The sequence below is a fragment of the Pyxicephalus adspersus genome, chromosome 2 (assembly GCF_032062135.1).
Source record: "Pyxicephalus adspersus chromosome 2, UCB_Pads_2.0, whole genome shotgun sequence".
Classification (NCBI taxonomy): domain Eukaryota; kingdom Metazoa; phylum Chordata; class Amphibia; order Anura; family Pyxicephalidae; genus Pyxicephalus; species Pyxicephalus adspersus.
This window is the reverse complement of record NC_092859.1, coordinates 117,490,358-117,514,584: the sequence shown is the minus strand read 5'-3', so window position 1 is coordinate 117,514,584 and position 24,227 is coordinate 117,490,358. Positions and strand designations below refer to the sequence as shown.

The following is a 24,227-nucleotide window of genomic DNA, read 5'->3' as shown; positions in this document are numbered from 1 at the left end:
TGAGGGTGAGCCTTATATTATATGTGGTTTTTCCTAAAGTTTGCATGGGGTCTGAGGTCAAACACAAGTATCCCCAGAACTGTCCCTATTTTTAGTGCTCTAATTCCATTCTGTATTATTAAGCTCTCACACAAACTGTAAGACAAAAGACAAAGAACGCTTGTGAAATGGGTAGAGTTCCACTTACAACAAAGCAGGGATTGCACTGGCGAAGGGCTGGGGGAAGATATGTACAGGCTTCCCCACAATAAGGGAAATAATAGTAAACAAACATATAACAAATAAAAATCATGTGCATACTAATGTGCAACATGTTGAGGTGTCATTTACAATGTGCGTCCCTCGCGTAATCAATCAATAACGCTAGGTGAAATGCGCTTTAATAAGTTAGTATAGTAAAAAGTTATAAAGTAAAAAGATGACTGTTGTAAAAAGTGCTTCCACTTTTATAACGTAATAAAACTATGTCTCAGAAACTGCAGTGCTGATGTCGGTGACAGGATATGGGAACTTGGAGCCTTCACCCCGGTAAGATCACCCCGGTAATATTATTTCTAGCTTCTCACTACTTTTCCCAAGTTTTAAGCATCCCTTCAATTGATAATTTATTTTCAGTAATATACCGTAATGAGTGGTTTACACAGATGGTTCCTGTATAATTCCTTGGACGGCACCTGGCATCCATCATCGCCATGCTTCCTCAAAATAAATGAATGTCTAGGTGGTTTTGATGGGTAGACAACAGCATAACTCCCTGACCTTCCTTCAGATCCCTCTGTTCCTCTTTTATCCTCAGCTATTTAATTTTGGGTGGATATATACACCTCCAAATTTAATGTATTATTTTATAACTAGAAAGTGTTATTTAACAATAAACCTTTTATGCAGCCCCTAATTTATTGTATTTGTTATTTTGGAAAGCCAATGAAAAGGAAATGGAGTTGTTAAACAAGCATTTGTTAGTTTAACCAGGGTAAAGGATACAAAATGTGGTTCTTTCAATCCAAGATATTTTAAGGCCACCCGTCTGGGCCTCCTCAGGGGATAATGAGAACCCTTCCAATACCTAACATATAGGAAATAAAACATTCAACAACATATCGGGAAAAATAGGTAACAACAAATACAGATAACAAATTGGTACAAGAAAGGCGCTAAAATAGGTGTTGGATATATTAGTTACCTGAACTATATATTTCCTATATGTTAGTTTTTGGAAGGGTTTCTCATTATACCCTGAGGAAGCCCAGAGGGCGAAACGCATTCGACCTAAGACCTATCACAATAACGTGTCTTATTCTCCCGTCCTTCTCTCTTGAAATGATATGTTTTGTAATTTCCATGCAGGTAAACACGTTCATTTATTTCAGTGGGGGCGTTTCTCCTCGTTAACCTCGCATTTTTATTTTTAAAATGTTGCAAGGAGCAAGGTCAAAAACATGTCTCAAGGAAACGTCCTGGTGTAGATTATCTGATTAGAATGCATGGGAATTTCAAATATGGGCTTTTAAAGCCTCGGGTTAAATGCTGGGGAAATGTCTGTGTAGGCCCAGCCTAGGAGATTTATTTATACAATATATCTGGTGTTTTTGTTATAAGCATCACAGCATTGTGAAATTGTATGTCCTTTCTGTTGCCACACAAAACCTATGTATCTTTTTCTTTTCCTTTCTGTCTTGTTGTTGTTAGTTTATCCAATCATTTTTTGCACAAGTTTTTTTTTTTTTGGTGAGCTGGGGTGTTGTATTTGCCTACATACTTTGAGCCACAAAGTTGGGTTGTATGTGGCAGGCAGTTGTCAGCTAACCCTAACCACCCACACTCCTTCTTTATTAGGTAGCCATGGGCAAGAAGCTGCTTGAAGTGTCCAACCAGAGGCCACAGTTTCAAGCAGTAAGGATGCAGACATTGCTTCTATCCTCATAAGGGTGCTGCAGTTACCTCAGGTGCTTATAATGAAGGCAGACCCTACTATTCAGTCTGTGAACCCAACAACTATTTTCTACAGCAAAGTTTACAAAATCCATGATAATGTATATATATTACAATGTATGCATAACTTTACTTAATAAAACTACAACTTCATATGTTTATTTTTTTTAATAATATTGCCTTCAAATGCTCATTTTACACACTAGGGAGAGCAATAGCGCCATAATTGACTTCTTCAGTACAGTACTACATATCCCATGAGACTTTCCTGAATTTTGACCAATTAGAAACACGCATGCAAGGCGTGACCACCTCGTCACCACAGTTATCACGGAGAGAACTACATTTCCCACATCGCTTTGCGCTAGTACAACTAATTAGGTTTGAGAGGCGGGGATAGTATGGGCGCGTCACCCGTCTCCGGGGTGACACCGGCCTTTGGTGTCCCGCCTCTCCTTTGCTATTGGCGAGTGGGTGGAAGGAAAGCTGACGTAATTGGTAGAGTCCCCCATACCGGCATCCTATTGGTGTGATCGGTCCCCGCGGGCCGGCGGTGGCTCCTGTTCCCAGGGAGGAAAGTGTGAAGATGGCGAAGACGTACGACTACCTGTTCAAACTGCTGCTGATCGGGGACAGCGGGGTCGGGAAGACGTGCCTGCTTTTCAGGTTCAGCGAGGACGCCTTTAACACCACCTTTATCTCCACCATCGGTGAGTGCCATGGCCACACCCACCGCTCACTTCCTCCATCAATTCGCTGTTACCCTGCGTGTGTTCTCCTCAGATGCTTCTTGTGACCAGGAATCCCGCATTCCTCTCCCGCCCAGCCAGCCCCATCTGTCATGACTTCATATTACCCGCGGGAGAATAATAAAAGCCATGAAACCCATAGCAACCATGTATAGCCCAGAGCTATGTGTATTTTTCCCAATAGAGTATGGAAGGGTTAAACACCTGGCAGGTTTATGGGCTGTGTCCCCTGGTGGAAAATTCCTTCACTTCCTGTACTGGAAACCACTTAGGTGTCACCAAAGCAGCCCCTCCATCACGTGATCTCCAGTTCTGTTGATTCTTGGATCTGCCATCACTTTCAGGTTCACTGACTACATTCATCAGGGTGAATCTGCACAGGCTGCAGGAGATCTAACCCTCCCTATTGTTCTGGTTCTACATAACAGCTACCAGTTTCTGACATTGGATAAATCCTTTTGACCAATCAGATGGCGGCATGCTTTTCTCAGACATTCTATAGGTCACATTTATTGCCTGGAATGTGTAAACTGATATTCAATTGATGGCAGGAAACTCTGGGGGGGAAACAGAAATCATTGCGGAGGCCCCCATCCCCACACACACTTAAGGGCTCTTATTTAATTATTAAGAAACAGGATTTATATAGCGCCAACGTATTGTGCAGCGCTGTACAATAAATAGAAATACATGAAACAAATGTCAGACAGTGACACGGGAGGAGGAGAGGAGCATGCATTCATCTATGGGAACATTACCAAGCATTAAGCGTAGCCCTCGCTCCCCCAGGCTTCCTTTTCTCATGTTTCCCAGAAGCCGCTTCTCCTTGCTTTCCATTGGTTGCAGGCTCTGATGATGTCACAATACTGTCCCGCTGTCCTCTTACCTCCAGGATTTGGATTGGCGTTTGTGGCCCCACTTACAATACAGGACTGCTGATCCTGCATTGTATTGTGACATCATCAAAACCTGCAACCAATGGAAAGCCAAGGAGAAGCGGCTTCTGGGGAGCGAGGGGTAAGTATAATGCTTGGTAATGTTCCCATAGATGAATGCAGGCTCCTCCTCCCGTGTCACTGTCTGTATCTGTCTGTCATTTGTTTCATGTATTTCTATTTAATGTACAGCGCTGTGTAATATGTTGGCGCTATATAAATCCTGTTTAATAATAATAAAATAGGAGCCTTTAACCTTTGCAGCTCAGGCAGGAGCCCTTCCATTAAAGGGTTAATGGTATTAGATGTATTTATATAAGTATCGGGACATTTTATAACATTTCTGGTAATATAATGCTTTGTGTTTTCGGGGGATTTTTTCTTTCCTGTGTAGTTTTTATATTACTCGTCTTCCTGTCTATACTTTTTACAGTTCTGTCTGATAAGAGAACTACTTACATTTTATTAATTTAATAATGTGTATGAAGAAGATCTGTCTGTGTCCCCACTGGGGCGATTCATAATCTCTATTTATCATTGAGAGACAAAGTGCTGGGAAACCAAAAAATGTTGGAAATGTCACCGGAATAGGAGGAGAGATGAAATCTCCCAATGGGGACAACAGTCATAGACTGAAAACCCCCTCTTATTGTGAAGAATCCTTTCACTTCCTGTTGTCTCTGTAGGTCAGGAAGAGAAGGGAAATATCCCAAATGAAAAATATGGCAAAAACAAAAAGAAGAATCACTGGGGGTTTAACTTTTTTTAACTCTAGGCAGAAGTAGAAAGTAACAGTTAGCTGCTTATTTTGCAGCATGAGTGCGTATGCTTGAGAAAGTTTTCTGAAGGAGTTTGCAGCAATGTATGGATTTCTTGTGGGATTTATAAATCTGTGATTGTACTATTTCCTAGAGATCATCTACATAGTCCAAGGCCCTGGACCCAGTACACATTGAATGGATTATTTAGCTTTGTCTTTATTATACAGGGTCATGATGTCCAAAGTACATTATACAGTGATTGTACATTTTATGATTAGTGTAAGTTGTATTTCTTCTGAGCATTCTTGTCCACGTCTTGTACACTATTTAATCTTTAATTTCTTACCAGGTGCTATCTGTTTGAGATATGTCCTTTTTTTATTCCTTTTCTTTTGTCCAATCCCCTGGCTTCACTCTTATCTTTAATGAGTTGTATTTTACCTTGCGTTCCATCGTTTCCTTGGTAAATCCAGTAACCTGGCCGCCCTTTTGCCTTTGGACTGGAGTCATCCTCTGAATGGCGTCATATCTTTAGGTCTGTGCCCTATCCTGTGATCTTCCTGTCTCCCTGGGACTTACGTTTGTTTCCCTCACAATTAAAAGATAAAAGAAAAGATTTTCACAATCTGCAATCTGTTGGGTGAATCCGTGACATGAGCTGGTTTAGGAAAGGGAGAAACTATTGGGTATATTCATAAATATTTTCACCAAACTTTTATCCATAAAGGAACATATTTTTCCTCACATGCATGACTGCAAAACTTTTCTAGAGCTGCCCCGACTCTCTGGAATGGTCTTCCTCGTCCCATTCAGCTTGCTCCTACTTTCTGCTCATTTAAAAGAGCACTCAAAACCCAACTTTTTAAACATGCCTACCCGTCTCCTAAAACCCCCACTACTTCCTACCACTCCATATCCCCCCCCCTCCTATTGTGTGTTACTTCCCCACCTCCTAGATTGTAAGCTCTTCGGGGCAGGGTCCTCTCCTATTCCTGTGTCACTGTCAGTATCACAATATGAAGCAGCTATTGTGTAGCGGGCACCAGAAGATTCGGGCACATTCATTGACTTTCCACCAAAAGTTCTGTATGCGCTGGCCTTGTCCACCATGGGTGACCGGTGTGTTCAGTGAGGTGGTGATTTGACTTTTATAATGTTAGTATTTGTGTAGCTGGATGACATGTATGTGACATTGTTGTGTTCCAGTGTTGTCCATGTTGTGTTTTGGGATAGCATTGATCTGCAGTTTGCCATTCAGTAAAAATAGAGTGAATCACACATATACTGTAGGGTGAATGTATTCGGACACTGCAGACTCTGGCACGATTATCTGCAGAGTGTTTTCTAGTTTCTTGTATGTTGTAGCCTGCAATCAGCAAGCTGCTGTAACCCATTGCTGAGCTCCCTTCCCAATAATTATAATCTTATGACTGTCATGCTGATCAAATGGTTTCAGTACCTCCACTGACCTGGAAGTTTGCCGATAAGGAGCTCTGACTTTTCAGGGCAGGTACTGAAGCTGGAGTAGCGCAGAAAACTAAAGATTTCTGAGGGAGGTCAGCAGCAGCATTGTGTCAGTGTTGGATATATATGTTTGTAGAATGTATATTGATCTTTCCCAGCTATCACTTATTAGGTGATTGCTTTATCACTGTTCTAGTCTATGAATACAGCTCCAATGTCACTGGTATTATTTCATAGATTTATTACAGCTAGGTGACAGGTGCACTTTAATATCAAATGTTAAGTCCCTTAGAAACCCAAGCAGTGCCCTTTTCTGTACAATGGATTTCCATCAAGGATTAAAACAACTTTTTGTGATATTTTTAACAAATAACTTTTAGATCCTAGGGACCCCCTGCTATAATTGTTTATCCTCCTCTCACAGTACATTAGTGTGGTGGTCAGGAAGAAGAATGTCTTTTACATTGCTGGCCATTGGGAAGAATGCCACCCTTACAGATAACCAAAAAGGTCATTGGTGCCACCTAAACTGACCTGAGAGGTGCCAAGTGTCCATTGCTCAAGGAACCCCCAGCAACCTCTGGAGGAACCCTAGGTTTGGAAAGATTAGATTATTAATACTCAGAAGTCGGGTCCTTAAATGACATCACGCACCTAATCGTAGAATTCGATGTATGCTGGCTATGGAAAGGGAAACCTGCCATGACTGGCACATGGAGGCAGCCATTGCTGACTTCTTCTGAAAATGCCATTTCTCTTTGCAATATGCTGATCTGTAACACCTATGCAGATAAGGACTTCTGACTTTTCTTTCACTTTCATGGTCTTCTTATTTGCTTCAGATCAATGACTCAGAAACTATTGAAACCAGTTTGTAAAGTGTGTCTGCAATGACAAGCCGTATGTCTGCTTGATGAGTGCTTCAGTGATCAGTACTGAGGTGTGGGTGGGGAAATGCTGGTTTCTGGAACTCCTGGTTTTGGTGGCAGACATGGTCAATGATTCAGAAGGTATTAAAGACAGAAGATTTAGAACACCAACTACTCAAAAAGAGTTCTTTGAAGCAGATCAGAAATTCTTCCATATTCTCTCAGAATATGTTCAGAAGCAGAAATAAACCCTGTTTATACTCCCCTGTCTCAGGCACCACCATCTTCTTTTCCTTGGTGCAATCTTTAGCCAATTGGCGGGGTCGGGATAACATAAATTCTGCACAGGAGCACGGGAGTTCATTCAGTCCCAAGTGCTAAAGAGGTACTATGTACCAGGTAACCTGGCAAAGCAAATCAGTGATTTTGATTGCTAGAGAAAGCAATCAGGCAGATAAGAATTCTTATTTCAGAAGGGAGATTGGTTGTCCCTTTCTGCAAAAAAAAAAAAGCCCTGCCTGATAACATTTTCTTTAAGGTTTCTGTTGCAGTGCATTGATGCAAACATGTTAATTTGTGTTAAGGCATCCTATTTAATATGAAGGGACTTGCAACATGCAACAAATTAAGAAAAAAAAAACATATATAACATGGCTCTTCCATTGCTCCTTGTTCCTGAGCACTGCAGCAAAGACTTGAAGGATTATGTCAACACTTTTATATAACTACTCTTCAAGTTACCACCCGTACTGTTATACTCCTCCATGTAGAGGTATCCTATATTATAAAGGTATAGTTATCTTTTACATTTATTACACTTTGCATTAATGGCAGTGTCAGTTTGGCAATCCCATGCCTCTTGTAGACTCTCATGGTCAGCTGAAATGATGGGACTGCCGTCTGGTTAAATTGCTTGTATTGTTACACAATTAAATGGGCTGAGCACAGAAGTTCATGTCTGGGATTGTAGCGGGAAGAATAACTTCCAAACAAGTTTTCTAACCTGCCAGTTGATGAATTGTTCCTCAAGTTACCACTACAACTTGAGAACAGGTATCTGGTCCTGGTGGGCCTAAATTTGAATCCTTGTGATCAGTAGGCCTAATTGATAAACAAAATTTGGTTGTGCGAATCTGTTTTAAAAGTAATACCAGCAGTAGATTGCATGATTTTCTGCTTTCTTTCATCTTCACCTATTGCTAGTGTTGTGCTACATCAGCCATGGAGTGGACCTGCAACATCACCACATGTTTGTAGTTCATCAGAACTTCACAGCGTGGATTTAGATGTCAGAGCTGTTAAATCATGGGCTGATTTTAGAACTCTCCCTGAACTGCTATTTTTCCACTCCTCGGTTGGATAGATTGTATTCGACTTTAATATTGATGTGTTTCCGTCATTTCTAAACTATATTACTGAGAAATGATTTTCATCTGCCACGTATTTTTTTCTTTATCAACATGGACCTGACAGCAGATATATATTTTTCTGTCCATTCTTGCTGAGTATTATGTATGTGTAACACTTACAGGTATTTATTATCTCTCCCAATGATTGTACCACCCTCTGCCTTCATGTGATTCTCTCACTAGCATCATCTTTGTATAGGCATCATCAAGGGTCTGCATCTGCTTTTAAGACTGAGATGACCGAATCATAGTAATTCTGGTGCCTGTGCTGTTCTTTCTTATGGTAAAGTCTGACAAAGCCCTGCTGCAGCCTTTCACCTTGTCACTTATTACATAGATACAATGTTGTAATCTGATCACTGGGAGAGGAAATCCAGCTTCCTTCTGTCTGCTGTAGACTGATGGCATCCTCTCAACCATTGCCTAAACTTCAGGACTTTGTAAAAAATGATACTGTGTATTTATAATATTAGAATTTATTAATGGAGACCTTAAGTTTCTCAGATGCCAACTGTATGGAGAATAGAAGAACTTTCCATATGACTTGATTATTTATCTAACTGCTGCAGGGACTCAACAAACTAGATCCAACCCTTGCTCCCCTAGCAGCCGGGGCTCACCCCCTTCTTCTGATGCCCAGGGTTGTGGGCAGGACTTTGACATCCTCTATTTCCGTGCAGGACCACTGATCCTGCATTGTATGTGATGACATCAGAGGCCTGCAACTGATGGGTGGATTGCTGAAAGCTTAGGGGGACTGGTTACAGGAGAGAAGGAAGCCTGGGGAGTGAAAAGTAAGAAGTGTGAAGGAGCTTTTTAAAGTTTCCTCAATGCCCCCCCTCCCCAATTTGGGAAGGGAGAAGGCCACTGCAAGGGTAGTTTTGTCTTTTCCCTGAGTTTACAGCTGAACTCATCATACGTGTGTATACATGTGCCATTATGATTAATTTCAGGGCTGGTTGGCTCACTAAAATAAATAATTAATAAAGCCTCTCGAGCCAATGGTCTTTGCTTTACAAAAAAATTTTTTTAATTCAACATCTTTTTTTCCCTCCAAATCATTTAGTGTTTATCAGTACCTTTTTAGGTGCTACCTAGATTTTGTGTGTTCATATCATAGATTCATGTAGTCCCACCGCTAGGTATGTACTAACAATGTTGCCATAATACTTCCAAGGTGTTCCTTTTGCCTCCTTGTTGCACCTGCAATGAATAACACGGAACACATAATAATTGAGGCTGCTGGGATTAGAGATAATTGAGGGGGCCTTTCACCTAATCTGTTCTATCTGTGTGCATAATGTTACATACAAACGCAGTGGTACAGCGTGCAAATCGGAGCGGTGATGACTCACTATGGCTGTATTTGAGCTTTTCCTCCATGGTAACACGGCATATACACCCACTCCTCTGCTGTACATCAATTGCTGGCAGGTCGCTCTCCTAGCCATCTAAAATAAATCGTACTCCCACTCTTTCATTGCCAGCGCGGTTCCTGTGACCTTTAACAGATATTTACCTATGTACTATAGTACCGTGTCATAGATCCGCTTCATATAAACTGACATTCAAGACTACCCAGAGATCACCCTCGGTGAAGTTCCGAGGGATCAAATGTAGTAGTGGATTTTGTTTATAGCTGTGTTATCTGCAGTATGAAGTGCGTTTGGGGATTTCCAGAGTGGTCACATTGTCTTTACTCTATCATCTAACCCCATCACCTTCCTGCTACCCCTGACCTCCGCCTCTTCCTGCTCTAAAGATTTCCCTCTTGGCAGAATTTCTTCTAGCTTTTCTTAAATTAACTATATCGCAGATGGTAACTTTATATCTCAGCACAGCAAGGCCTGGCAAAGGTGTGAAAAGTCATGTTTTTTTGTCCCCCCCCCAGCTTTATTTTTAGAAAAGCAACAATCTGCTTATGAGTAATCAATGCCCTCATTAAAATCTTGGATGTTGGTTTGGTTAATCCTGCTTTAAAAGGACTATTTGTACCCTTTGGCTGCATCTGGCATCGCTTCCTCTTTTTAATTGGAAGTTTCTCTATTGTGTAAGAGAGATGCAGTGTAAGCACCTTATTGGGACTGTCCCATGCATTGGAAAGGATTACTCAGATCCAGCTAACATCCTGTACACTTTCCATATTACATAACTCTTCATGGGAAGCTAAGTATTGGGGTGTACACATTTTAGCTGCTCATACAGGTTAAAGCAGAAGAGCCTCTCTCCCTATATATATAGTCTTGTGTATTACAACTATAATATGGACATCATTGCCTCCTAAATATTGATTGTCCTTCCGTCCTATAGTGTGATGCTTCCCTCACCTCATAGATTGTAAGCTCTTCTGGGCAGGGTCCTCTCCTCCATCCGTATCTGTCATTTGCAACCCCTATTATGTGCTGCGTAATAAGTTGGTGTTTTAGAAATCCTGTATATTATTAATATTAATAATAATCCCATATTGATTATTATGTTAATGGATAAAAAAAATGACATGCAAGCTGATCTGTTCTTTTCCTGTGCTTTTTCTGTAGTTTGATCTTTATTCTTTTGAAAGATTTCAATTTGATTAAAACTTACCTCCAGGAAGATATAAAAATGTATTTATGTGATCATGAAAAAATTATTGCATTCATTGTAAGTGGTGGTAGTATAAGTACTTGAAACAGACTTTATACTCTTGTAATCCTTTGTATATTAGAACAGAGAGAGTGGCAGCACTAGGAGACATTATATTGTTAGAGTTCATGCTAAATGCTGACTGAAGGAGAGAGCAGAACTATTGGCTAATTAGACTGCTGCTGAACTTTCCCTGTCCCGTAACCACTCTATCTATCTATCTAATCTATCTAATCTATCTATCTCTGCAGCTGGGGGTTAATGTATCCACTTACACAAATGATGGGGTTATTGTTAGGGGGTTCTATTGCTTCCACTGGCGTTGGTGCTGAGGGTTGTAATTGTGGTCATAAATACTGGGGCAGTGTTCGCTCCCTGTATGTGAGTTTACGTTATGTGAGAAGAGCCTTTTGAAATAGCACCACCCGGCTGTTTTTGGGTGGTTACTGAAAAGTAAGGCGTCATATACTGGGACCCCCCACCTGCCTACAGCTTCTTCCCACCCAGCTTAAATAAAAATTATCTTAGTGTGTGTTGCAGTAGGCTACAAAAAATAGCAAGACTGATATTTTTAGTGCATTACAGCCCACCTATTTTAAATGGGCCATCTAACTTTATTTCTACTGACCACTGTAGCTGCATGTCACGTAAAAAAAAAATTGTCAAAGTTTACATCATCAATGAGCGGACGGACAGCCTGCAGGCCATCTTATGTACACAAACAGCCCCTGACACTTCATGGACTCTGCTGTGATCTTTGAGGATGAATTACTCCACAGTGCCTGCAGCTGTAAAAGTCAGCAAGGGCTTGGTTTAAAGTTTTTATACTTGTTGACAATATGCATATACCTTAGTGGCAATGATTGTCATGTTTTTACATTTTTATATTGCATAAGTGTTATCTTAGACACAAGTACACAATATAGTCTGACAGTTTTTAGTTGTCATTAATGAGGCGAAGCAGAACTGTGAGTCTTCCTGTTCTGTCACTCACATTGAGGGTTACATCTGCTGCAAGCTGTTTAGTCAGTGACACTAAAGCGAGAATGTTGTTAGGTAATTACTGGATGTTTGGCAGTAGGTTTTATTTAAACTTTTCTTCCTTTCGGGAAACTGCTAATTTGTTTTGCATGACATTGAAACCCTGTGCTGCATGTAATAGCCGTGTGTGCAGTGAGCAGGCCTGGGTTATGTTCTACAGGAAGTGGTCTGTGAACTTTCTGCACAATGCATGACGCACATAGGCCACTTCCTGCTCTAAACAAAAGAAGTATGCCGTGTTTGTGTAAACATGTCACCACTTGATATCTAATCTAACCAAAAGTTTTTTTTCCTAATTATATTTTTAGGTATTGATTTTAAAATCCGCACCATAGAATTAGATGGAAAGAAGATTAAACTTCAGATATGGTATGTTCAATCCATCCAGAGCGATGTTATGATATTATCTCAAACATTTTACTTTTTTACTAATTGTTTTCTTTGTTTATAAAACTTTTCCTTTCACCCCATTTGATATTTGACCACTACTTGAAAAAGTTGCCTTTGCACTGCGATACTATTTATTAAGACAATAGTAGGTTATGCACCTGCACCACAGCACACATGTCATGCATTGTGGAGAACTGCCTTACAATAAAAGATAACATAAGGAACCTGTCAAAATTAAAAAAAAAATATAATTAAATAAATGTTTTAACCCACTGTTACCTGTACAAGAGGGCAGTGAATACTCAATATTTGCCCTCCTGTGGCTCACTACACTTAAACTTGTCAGCTTGGGGTACAGAGGCTTTTGGAGGGGTCTAGTGGGGGCAGACCTGATGTCAATACAGGACAAAGAGTGATACAATGCAGGACAAAGAGTGGTCACAGCTTGGGGCATCAAAGCATAAGCCAGTAAAAGTGCTTTTGTTCATTCTAGGCATGTTCACCTAGGCAAAAAAAATATTTAACCCTTTCTGTTTGGAGGGAGCCCCACTTCAAGGGTATGTTTTGTGTATTTGTTTACATGGCATTTGACTGTCCCTGCAGACTGCACAAAAATATTAGAAATGTTATACTTTGCTCACTGTGCCCCCACCATCACCCCAAGCACCCACATTGTGTTCTGCAGCCAGACCAGATAGCTGCCGCCAGAGGCAAGTTAATAGCTAATGATTCAGCCTAGTGTGTAAGGCTCCTCTGCCGTCTCCCAACTTCCTAATATTGGTGGCCAGGCAATGATTGCAGAAGAAATGGAGCCACAGACTGAGGTGTGGGGGCGCACTAATTTCTTTAAGTAAAGCTTTGCACTGAAAAGCTGTTCATTATCTTTTTAAAAGGCTGCCAGCTTAGTGATAAAATGTTTTTTCATTATTAAAATGTCATAAATGGCTCCTAAAAGTTTTTTCATTTACAGTTAATAAATTTCCATCCTGTATAAAGAGTATTGTAATGAATGTATAAAAATTTTTGTGTGGTTTTATTTTTAGGGACACAGCAGGTCAGGAGAGGTTCCGCACCATCACCACAGCATATTATAGAGGAGCTATGGTAAACCAAGCTTTATTTTTGTGGTTGCAGTATGTTTCTCACTCCTCATAAAACTTGTTGATCCTCATGTAATGGTTTCCTGTAATTCGGCTTTTCCCTCTTGTCAGTCATTCCTATGACATGTTCTATTGTTTCTGTAACCTTTACATCTGACTCATTCAATTGTCTGTAGCTCTTCTCTGTGTTTCCCATAGCCCTGTCTTGTAACACTGGATTAATTCTTTTTCTCTCAGGGTATTATGCTGGTGTATGATATCACCAATGAGAAATCTTTTGACAATATTAAAAACTGGATAAGGAACATTGAGGAGGTAAGTGCTGGTCCTGTGGAAACCTTGAGCATTTGAGTATGGTCTTATCTTTATATTTGGCTTTGTTTACATGGCTCATTCCACAGTTCTATATTTGTTTAGTGTTGCTTAGCTTGTAAACAAAGATAATTTAGGATAATAGCAGGAGTGTTCACTGAGCACTGTGAGTACTGTTATTTCATCGCATCAATGCACAGGTGTCGTTTTCATGTTTAAACATATTCTTCCTTTGTACATACAGCTCCTCGAGGGTATCAGCATTTTTTATTAACACAAAAATTGAAATGTTGCATGACACCTGCTAAACCATATGTAACATGAAGGCCAGATATTTACACTGGTTTTAGCTTTGTCACTCTGGTCACTCTGCCTTTAATCTGAAGTGCTTATTCCTACATGGACTCACTCTCCAGGGAAAAATGAGACTTTTCCAGAGTTGAAAGTGGTGTGAACAAACCCACACAAACCTGAAACTGCCTGATAATAAACATAAAATTAAGAAGTAATAAATTAAGTCTTTGAGAATAGACATATGGGACCTGATATTGCTGACTTGTTAGAGGTTTAGGCTCCAAGTCAATGACTTAATAGGTGGAGGGGGGCTAGGTTACTAGCAGCCTATTTCATAGGCCAACATATGTATAATTTGTATTTAAAGTGTCACTAAATTCTACTTTTACCTGCCTTGCTTCTTAGATACTGTTATAGCTGGTGTCATCATTAGTAGATTAAAAATAAAAATATAAAATCTGTGAATGTCACTTCCTATATTAGGGTGGATATGCTTGGTCCCCACGATCATGCTGTATGCAGAATGTAACCACCTTCCCCCACAAATTGATTTATTTAAAGCTCTTCAAGGCTAGAGAAGATACACTTTTATCAGTGAAGCTGGGTGATCCTGCAATTCTGGTCTAGGATTCAAAACATCTGCTAGCAAATTACTTTGAAGAAATCCATTCCGGGTTTGCTGGCTCACCTAGCTTCACTGATAAGAGTATCGTCTCCAGCCTTATAGAGCTTTAATAAATCGGGCCCAATGTCTTCATTAGTGTGGATGCAACTGGTTCAGGCATGTAAAAACTAATGATCATCACTGATCACCCCAAAAAACCTGGCAACATTGAGATCTAATATATTCACATAGAACTGGAAAAAAAACAACTTCATAGTCTTGTATTGCAGTTCCTATTCCCAATGATGTCTGCATTAATTATGTTTGTTAAAGGGCATGCATGAACAGGTGCTGGTAAATAGTACTGAAGGGAGATGTAGTTAGGAGAGCAGTTCACATGACTGCATTATATGTACAATGATCATAACAGAAAACAGAAGTTTGGGTAAAGGAACTTCCGTTGTTAGAGTTCTGTGGAGAGGTTCTGCAGGATAAAAATAAAGTAATTTAATTTCATTAGAAAAGACTGATTTGGTTGATGTTACATGAAGGAATAAAAAGAGTTATATGGGAAGTATTAATCAGTATTTAGGTAAATTGATAGAATTACATTAGGGAAAAGACCTACAGGTGACTTTGAATTAACATATATTCACACAATTCTCTCACAGCACGCTTCATCTGATGTGGAACGAATGATTCTCGGAAACAAGTGTGACATGAATGACAAGAGACAAGTGTCGCGAGAGAGGGGGGAGAAAGTAAGTGGCTATCTCTATGCTTCACTGATCTGGGCGTTTTTCTCCTCTGCTTGAAATGTTCTAACATTCCATAATAAAAGACATATGTCTGCTGGCTGGGTAGGATGGGAAAATGTCTTGGTTTTTTATGCGTTTTGTATGTTGTATTCCAGCTTGCCATTGATTATGGAATCAAATTCCTTGAGACCAGTGCAAAGTCTAGCATCAACGTGGAAGAGGTAAGTACATAACAAATGTACATATAAATACCTTATGCAGAATGATTTATATAGTGCCATCCTTTAACTCATAACTTTGCATTGTTTAGACATTGTTCACATGTAGAGCTGCAAATTTATATCGTCTCCAGGAAAATCCTTCCTCTACTTACTCTTTGTAGGGTGCCTGTGATCTACACATATTAATGAAGAAATATATAGTTTGCTAATGCTTAACTGGCTCCCTTCTTTTCCGAGCTTTGAAACGTGGATCAAAATTGTTCACCAAGCTTTTGTCCTAAATGGATGATATGTTTAAAAGTATGGCAAAAAAGAGGGAAAAAATGGAAGTACTTTAATGCAAACCAAATGATAAATGTGTTAATTAAAACAGCAATGCTAATTATCACTAAAGTAGCATCAATGGTCGTATATGACATTTGAAATTGTAACCCCTAGTACCATCTGCTTTGAAAGGTGAGATAGACAGGTCCTCTTCTCCTGTGCGATAGTTTGTACTTGTCTGCAAGTTTGTCATCTGCAGCCCCTACTTATTGTACAGCACAGCATATTATATTGGTCATTATAAATAAAGGATAATATAAATAGATCTATACAATGTAAATACATTGAGGTCACATAGATGGGTACTAGATGCACAGAAGCATTAAACGCTGTACTTTTACACGTGCAGTTTGACTTTGAACATTGGACAGCATGTCTGAACCTACTAACTAATTAGCTCGGTAAACCTTTTTAGAAATTACATTTTGGGCCTTTTTGGTGTTTAATTTTTTCATCATTGTGTATATGTAGTGGGCAGCACATTGGCTCAGAGGTTATCACTCTGTCCTTTGCAGTGCCAGGTCCCAAATTTGAATCTCAGCCCAGACACTATCTGTATGGATTTTGCAAGTTCTCCCCGTGTTTGTGTGGGTTTCCTCCCACATTCCAAAAACATGCAGTTAGGTTAATTGGCTTTCCCAAAAAAAATTAACCTTAGACTGTGTTAAAGACATTTGATTATGGTAGAGACATTGGATTGTGAGCTCGTTTGAGGGACAGCTAGTGACATGTTTTTCAGCGCTGCATAATATGATAGCGCCATATTAATACTGTGTAATATTAATAATAAATCAGTTGTATGAGCTCAGAATGGAATGGAAGGCCCTAGGAGGAGAGTTTCAAATTTGATTTCTTGCAGAAAACTGGGGAGACTGCAATGTCACCACCTAGTGGTTACAATTTTTCTCTGTTCAATTTAATGGTTCGAAATCCTCTCCCTAATTTTCATAAACTGTAGCTGTAGAAGCACTAGATTCCCTCCTAAAATACAAATTACCTTTCAAAGCCTACATGGCATGGGTAGAATTGTGGACAGGACAGGACTTTCCATAATACTACTCCTCTCATGTGATCGCTATATTTCTCTGCACAGACCTGATGTTAGATTACAGACAGCGTGTTGTATGGAATAGGAATTATTCAGTTCTTTGGCTTTCATGTAAATAATGCTACATGTGTAACGCTGTGCTAGGGTTTGATTCTATGCAGTACTGTAACAGATAATATATTTACTATATAATAAACATAGACTGCTCAGCACTTTGTAGTGTGAAGACTTGAAACTGTAGTAATATGACCTCTCTTAGTAGATACAGAGCAAAAACAGAGACAAATCTTAAATTCATACAAGCTTATTTTGTTGTTTTGTTTTTATATATATATATATATATATATATATTATATATATACACAAGAGTGTCACCTTTTCACATGCAGAGATCAACTGAGGGTTTCTTTTTTCTTTTTCAGGCATTTTTCACTCTTGGCCGAGACATCATGACAAAACTCAACAGAAAAATGGTGTGTATATATTTATTTGTTTTTTAAGCAGTATACATTCACACTGAATTCCAGAAATAGGTTAAATCTAACACTGTGGTATGGCAGTCCCACAGAGGAGATAAAAGCAATTTTTTTATACCACCAACGCTATGCCAAAAAAAGGGGTTCCCTTCTTTTAATGCTAGGAAAGCAAGTGCGGATTTACCATATAAGTGTATTTTTCCTACTCACACCACTAAAACAGTACAGTGGTATAGTTTCTTTGATTTGATAGCATATGCCATGGGACAGGTTTTCGTGCATTACAGGTGATAATGGCAGTGCTGTGATCACAGCCCAAAACAGGCTATGTTTTACTAATCGGTAAATAAGCTTCTATGATCTGGTGTCCTTGACCCAAACAAGCATTTTACTTGCAGTGTGGGCTTAGTCTCTATGGGTAGCTGTAAGTGCAGGACATTTCTTTAATCATCTTCAACTGACGTGGGGGATATCCATGACACAGTATACTATGCCTAGTAATTATCCAAACTTGTGTCAGACCGGAAGAGTAGAGAAATCTCCAATAAAAATAACTAAAATTCAGTGTTGCAAAGGGGTAACCCTACCGTACTGTGCCCTGCTTAAAGTTAGTCATTTAATTTGCTTGACTATACCTTACAGTTGTTGCTGTAAAGCCAACACTGGCAAAATTAGAAGCTCCTAAAATTTAGGCTATTTAAACATTTTCTTTTTCAGAATGAAAGCAGCTCACCGAGTGGAGGAGGTCCTGTAAAAATTACAGAGAAGTCATCAAAGAAGAGCAGTTTCTTTCGTTGCGTGTTACTTTGATAAACTGTAGCACATGGAAGAAAGGAGATGGACTGTGGCACACCTGATCGAATGGCTTCTTGCCAAGCACAGGTGCTGCAAAGGCCTCTGGGGAAAAAACCATGCAGTTTGCTGAAAGAGCCAGATATGAGACAGTTGCTGACATGGATTTCTGGAGTGGAAGATTATTGTGGGAAGCCTTTTCATACACTTTGAAAGAAAACATGGGAACAAACGGACAAGTGTAACATTTTTTTTTTTTTTTTTTGGCCTTCATTTATTTCATTTTTGAAGGTGTTTAGCCCTTCTCAAAATGCACCATTATTTTTAATATTTCTGGTTGATAGCTGGCATGGTTAGGTAAATGTTTCTAGAAATTCCTATGTAAACATTAACGATCTACCATGCTATCAGTTTTAATTCACCAGTTTTATTAGCGTGACTGGAAAAAGCAGGGTGGCCTTGATTAATATACAATGGTAATCTCTTGCTATTCCAAGACCCATAAATCCTGTTTGCTGCCTGTGGACTTTTCAATGTATTGGAAAAAAAGTGTTGATATTTGCAGGGTGCAACAAAAGTAGGTACATCATTGGAACAAGAAAAGATTAGTCTGCAGGGTAGTGGTATTGATCATGCAGTGTCATCTTTAGACCCCATGCACACATTCTGAATTTTAGCCATATTAAAGCTACTCTGATGCAAATAAATATGATATCCTCTGTAAAGCAGTTAGGAATTGTATATTTAGTTTGAATGTGTTTTGTGCACTTAACACTTGCATTGACCACGCATTGTAAGAGGGAGTCGATATGGACCTCTCATTTACATTAGATGCCACATATGAGGTAACCTTTGCATTTTGCTTCCCTTATTAAGCTAGAAACCATAATCTTACTCCATGAACAAACATGCCTTCCCAGACCCAACAGTAAGTGCACTGTCCATCACCTGTCACCTGCTTCAATGTGAATATTGTCATATTATTTCTTATGATTGTCTGCCTAAGAATGAATGCTTGGTCCTTGTCTGCCTTTTCAGCCATTTGATTGTATGTGTGTGATAATAAGCACAAGTTTAGATTTTTTTTAATTTGACTGTTGTAAAGCTCCCAGTAATGCAAACATGGAAACATCAACTCGCCTGTCAACTGAAAGCCAATGACTCCATATGCTCTACTGTGAATAGAAGTGACTGCCGTTGTGTCCTTAATGTGCTCATTATAAAAGGTTGTGTAAACTCTGCAAATGTTTCACAGTGGTGGATTAGTAATGAGTTGTTGGGCGCTCATCCCATTGAAGGTTTGTCCAGATACAACACTTGTATTTGGCAGCTCTTGGAATTAAAGCTGTTTTGCTGAGGTAGTTGTGGTTGTAACACTTAATATGTGGTCAAAGTTTTTTTTTTTGCAAATGTTTGTGCCTCATACATGATTGTCTAGATACTCTGAGACTCACCGTTATTAGGACATGGTTAATAAATTCACTTTGTCTTTTCAAGTGATATTTAAAAGTTGCACTGGCCTAAAGAGGATATGTCACTGGTTCACTTAAATATTATTTTCCTACTTTATTACATACTACCATGTGCACTGTCCTTTGAAGTAAAGTGTTTATAAATGCACTCCTCCTACAGAATGTTTTAGATTCTGTCATACAGGAGGAACTATGTTTTACATCTGGTGTACCTACTTGGAATTGCTGCCTCTCAATCAATAATATTCAGTGAAATGTTATCATATGGTTTCTCCCACCAAACATGTCAACTGCCCACTTTTTAGCTATAGGAGGTCAAACAATGTTTCACAGTTATCATGGTGCCTGATATACTGGCAAACTCTCATAATTACATCTAACATAAAATACTTAGGGCACCAATATGCAAGGCACGCTTACACTTTCTGGCTCTTCTTTCAATTTCCATGTCGCCTAACTTTTGTAGGTAAATCTTTTGCTTTTCAGGTATTGTTTCCACTTACTGAATATGTAAGGCAAGGGTGACCTAGATAAGTCATTGTAAGCGGACCGTCTGTTTTAGTGAAATATCAATTTTAAAAACTTCTGCCTTTCATTTCTCACTAGCACATCCCTTTTACTCATGCTAGACCAATTATATCCTTTTATTTCTGCAGTACTGATATTTCTTTAGGCTCAGCCCTTTTTTTCCTAAAGATGGTCACTAAAGGGAATGTAGATAAATGTAGTAAATGTAGACTGATTGTATTGGGATATATAAAATATCTGCTGATTTAAAACCAAATAAAGATTAAAAAAAAAAAAAAAAGTTTACAGGCTTCAACTTTAGGTTCCAGTCCAGGAAGGTGTTAAGTCTATATGTGTTACAAATAAAAGCTTTTCAGGTCTTCAGACGCTTAGGTTTTGAGTTTATTGTGCACACGGCTGTATGTTGTAAAGATAAACAGCTTTAGAGAACCAAGTGGCAGCTCTTCAAGGGCTTTGTAAAGCCAGACATAATGTATTTTATCATTTCACAAAGGGAAAATGTTCAACCTAACCAAATGATTGTATGAACTACCCCCAACTCTTTACTTTTCCCAACCCAAATTTTCTGTTGGCTGTGAACTAAAGCTCAGGGGGTGCAGTCTGTGGATCAAGTATGGTCTGTTTATTTTAAGTTCTCAACATAAATTGCCACTGCTTGTGAGCTTATGAACAGCGGTCATATCCAAACTGTCAGGTTGGTTTAGCACAAAATGTCACTTTGACACTCAAGCCCATATTAACAAAAAAAGGTTGAATGCTTTTTATCCAAAGGAATAAGACCTTAAAATGCTGGTAAGCTTGGACCCAAAACAAATTGTACCCAGTACCATGTCTCTAATTTGTCCCAAGGAAACCTAGCTCTAATTTTAATTTTGGTAACCTGAAGGAGCCTATAAAAGTCAGCAGCAGTAAGGCCGCGTACACACACTTGGTAATTTGTCATTGGAAAGGATCATGAAAGATCCTTTCCAACGACAAAAGACTAAATGAGCGCTGTACATACAGCACTGTTCTGCTCTATGAAGAGAGGAGGGGGGAGAAGGATGTAGCAGCACCCCGCTGCACTCTTCACTTGTATTACATCCGTTATTCGCCAGAACAGATCCATGAACATGCGACGATCACTGTACACACGCCAAGAACATAAGACAAGAATCATGTGACGTGTGTATGTAGCCTAAGTGTTGGTGAGAATAAAGGTATGGTTCAGCCAAGGTTTGAGGTATAAGGAGGAAAAAATACTTTGGATCTCTGCTTGAGTTCTTGGTCCACAGGCTGCTCACCACTGATTTATATTGCACTGGTAAATCTGTGTTAGCAGTGTTGCAAGCTAGTGTTTGTAGATAGGTGTTCTTGCTTTAGTATGTGTGGTGCGTGTGCATGAGATGCTTATGTTATGCTCTTTACCTTTTCCTTAAGAAAAAAAAACAAAAAAAGCTTGAGCTTGGAATCCTTAACTTCCAGGACTTTCTGACCCTTTCTGCCACTTCTCTCACCATTGTACTTGAGCTTGTTTGGATTCTCAGGATGACGTCAGTCTGTGTTGTAAATCTAAAGCTGCTGATTGTGTCTTAATTTTATTTTGCACATTGTCTTAGTGAAACAAATGGCTTGAAAGTATTATTTTCCTGATTTAACTTCCCCAGAGCCTGTATTTTTTAGATTAAATCATTTGTTAGCTACTTTGCATTTTCAGTATTTAAAAATGTATTTCTTAAGTTATCAACTTTTTAACTTGGGACTTGCATTATTGTTTTAAGTTTATTGTTTTTTCTTTCAAGGAGCACACTGCTAATTATCTTGTTTCTGCCATTGTGTCAGTGCACATCTCTGTAATGTGCCATTGGACATGTATAATAAACTTTTACTAATAAATCCTAATTAAGAAAATTTGGGGTCTGAGTGTTTTCTGACGACAACATACACACATACGCTTGATGTCCAGAAATCTGAGAGTTCTGTTGCTTGTCTTGGAATTTTCTGACTGAATGTTGTTGCTGGGTGAACAATTGCAGAAGATTTCTCCAATATACCTGGAGGGGAGCATCAAGCATTTGATTTGCAGACAATACCATTAGCATATATGACCATCTCTTGCATTTGCATTGGTGGATAAAGGAGTTTTAACAAATAAAAAACAAACATGAATAAAATCTACAGCTAGACTGAAGGAATAATCTGTGTCAATGAAACAAGTTTGGATGATATGATTTACAATTATTTTGATGAATTCTCAAAAGGTTTCAAATATGTATAAATATGATGCAGTCCTAATTTGTTTTAGCAAAATTGTGTAATGTGAGGACATTGTAACAGACTGTAACACGTATGAAAGCTGCTGTGTTCATGTGCTAACAGGAGACGTGTAGATGGGCAGAGGCATCCCCTATTGTTAGTATTTTTCATGTCTGTCCCAAGAGAGATTTTTCTTCACTTCCTGTGATTTAGACACAACAAGAAACAAGAGGTGACCACAAGGGAGGAAAATCTTCTTTTACACCCTCACCTCTGGAAGATTTCCACTTCGTTTCTGTTACCAATACACCTGAAAACATTTGGGTTGCACAGTGGGAAGGAGCTGCGTAAATCTCAGAACTAAAAGGACATCAATGAAAATTTCTTTATATTCAGCTGTTTGTAAAGTAATATAATCCTAGCAACCCTCCTTCTTCTGAATTATAAGTGACCCTTACACTCTTTTTATCCCATCAGTCTAGAGGTAGGTATATCACTTTACAGAATTCTGCAATAGAAACGCATAGCAGAAGATATTGTCCTGAGGTTAGCACCGTTCTTATGAAATGTGAATAGAAGCCTGGCACTTGTTCTCTTCCAACCTCAGCTCATCTTATTTTTAAGTCTTCATGACAGGAAATGCAAGAGGAAGTTGCGCAAAGACTGCTGAAAACTGAAGTGAGAATTGTCATTTTTTTGACCAGGGGCAATTCACAACGTTATGAATTCATGTTAACAGATTTGTGTGCAGACCATTTATCTGCAGTCCAAGTTTGTCCTACAGCACTGCATAGTGTTGATGCTTTGTAAATAAAAGTAGATGATGATGATGATGAGTATTATAATTAGTGCATTTAATTCCATGTTTGCCAATGTAAAAAAATATATGTACCTGACCTGTAGATCTGCACAATGACCACTAGATGGGGCAAGTTTACAACACCTGAGTATTGTATTTGCTGCACTTCTATTGGTTGGATAAATTCTTTACTAATCAGTGTATCACAGATTTTAGTAATCCAGAGGATCATTTCACTGAATCATAATACATAGGCGTTTATATTACCATATACATTGCTTAATATACACATGCATATTTTATGTCAGCGATATATATATATATATATATATGTAAATATTTCTTCATTTTGTATGTATATCGCCTATATTTCACCCCACATTTCTGTACATTGAAAATGACATCTCCTCAACCTATCTATTTTTTCCCCAATACTCTATTTGTTTTAGCGGATTCCCTTAATCTTGTCTGTCTATGCCTTGTCTTTAATTCCCTACAATCTGTAGCTGATGCCTTCTCATCCTGTTTGTACATTCTGTGTCTTTAATCTTCTATTCTCTATACAGTGGAGCTGATATCTACACCCCCTATATTAAACCCCCCTTTCTCTTTACAGCGATATCTCTTTATTCTATCCCCAATACTCTATACAATGGAGCTAATATCCTTTATCTCATCTGTCTGTACCCTGTCTTTATTCTCTAATACTATGACAATGAAGCTGATGTCCTTTATCTTTATTTATCCTTGTTTTTAATCCTCTATTCTCTATACATTGGGGTACATTCCCTGTCTTTAATCTCCAATACTCCATACATTGGAGCTGATACCACCTCATTCTGTCTGTGTATCCCCCGTCTTTAATCCTTTATTCTCTATACATTGGAGTTTTATTCTCTCTGTACTTCCTGTCTGTAATCTTGTACACTCTACACAGCAAAATTGGAACTTTCTCATCCTGTCTGTACACTTCTGGTCTCTAATCTCTTACTCTCTATACATTGGAGCTGATATCTGTTCATCCTGTTTGTAATCCCATATGCTTACTCTCTCCACGGTGGAGCTGAAACACTGTAAAACATGTAAAATAAA

General features: G+C 38.9%; 1 protein-coding gene across 1 annotated transcript; it reads left to right on the top strand.

The window, feature by feature from the left end:
- Nucleotides 1-2,441: 2,441 nt before the first annotated feature.
- Nucleotides 2,442-21,991, top strand: RAB8B (RAB8B, member RAS oncogene family). Its single transcript, XM_072402081.1, has 8 exons — nt 2,442-2,642; nt 12,091-12,151; nt 13,216-13,276; nt 13,510-13,587; nt 15,154-15,243; nt 15,396-15,461; nt 17,256-17,306; nt 18,027-21,991. The coding sequence occupies exons 1-8, from the start codon at nt 2,519-2,521 to the stop codon at nt 18,117-18,119; spliced, it is 624 nt and encodes a 207-aa protein (XP_072258182.1). The 5' UTR covers nt 2,442-2,518; the 3' UTR covers nt 18,120-21,991.
- The last annotated feature ends 2,236 nt before the right edge of the window (nt 21,992-24,227 follow it).

Coding starts and splice junctions, on each gene's coding strand:
- RAB8B (XM_072402081.1), top strand. CDS start 2,519: ATGGCGAAGACGTACGACTACCTGTTCAAACTGCTGCTGATCGGGGAC. Junction 15,244..15,395: donor CGCGAGAGAGGGGGGAGAAA/GTAAGTGGCTAT, acceptor GTTGTATTCCAG/CTTGCCATTGATTATGGAAT. Junction 17,307..18,026: donor CAAAACTCAACAGAAAAATG/GTGTGTATATAT, acceptor TTTCTTTTTCAG/AATGAAAGCAGCTCACCGAG.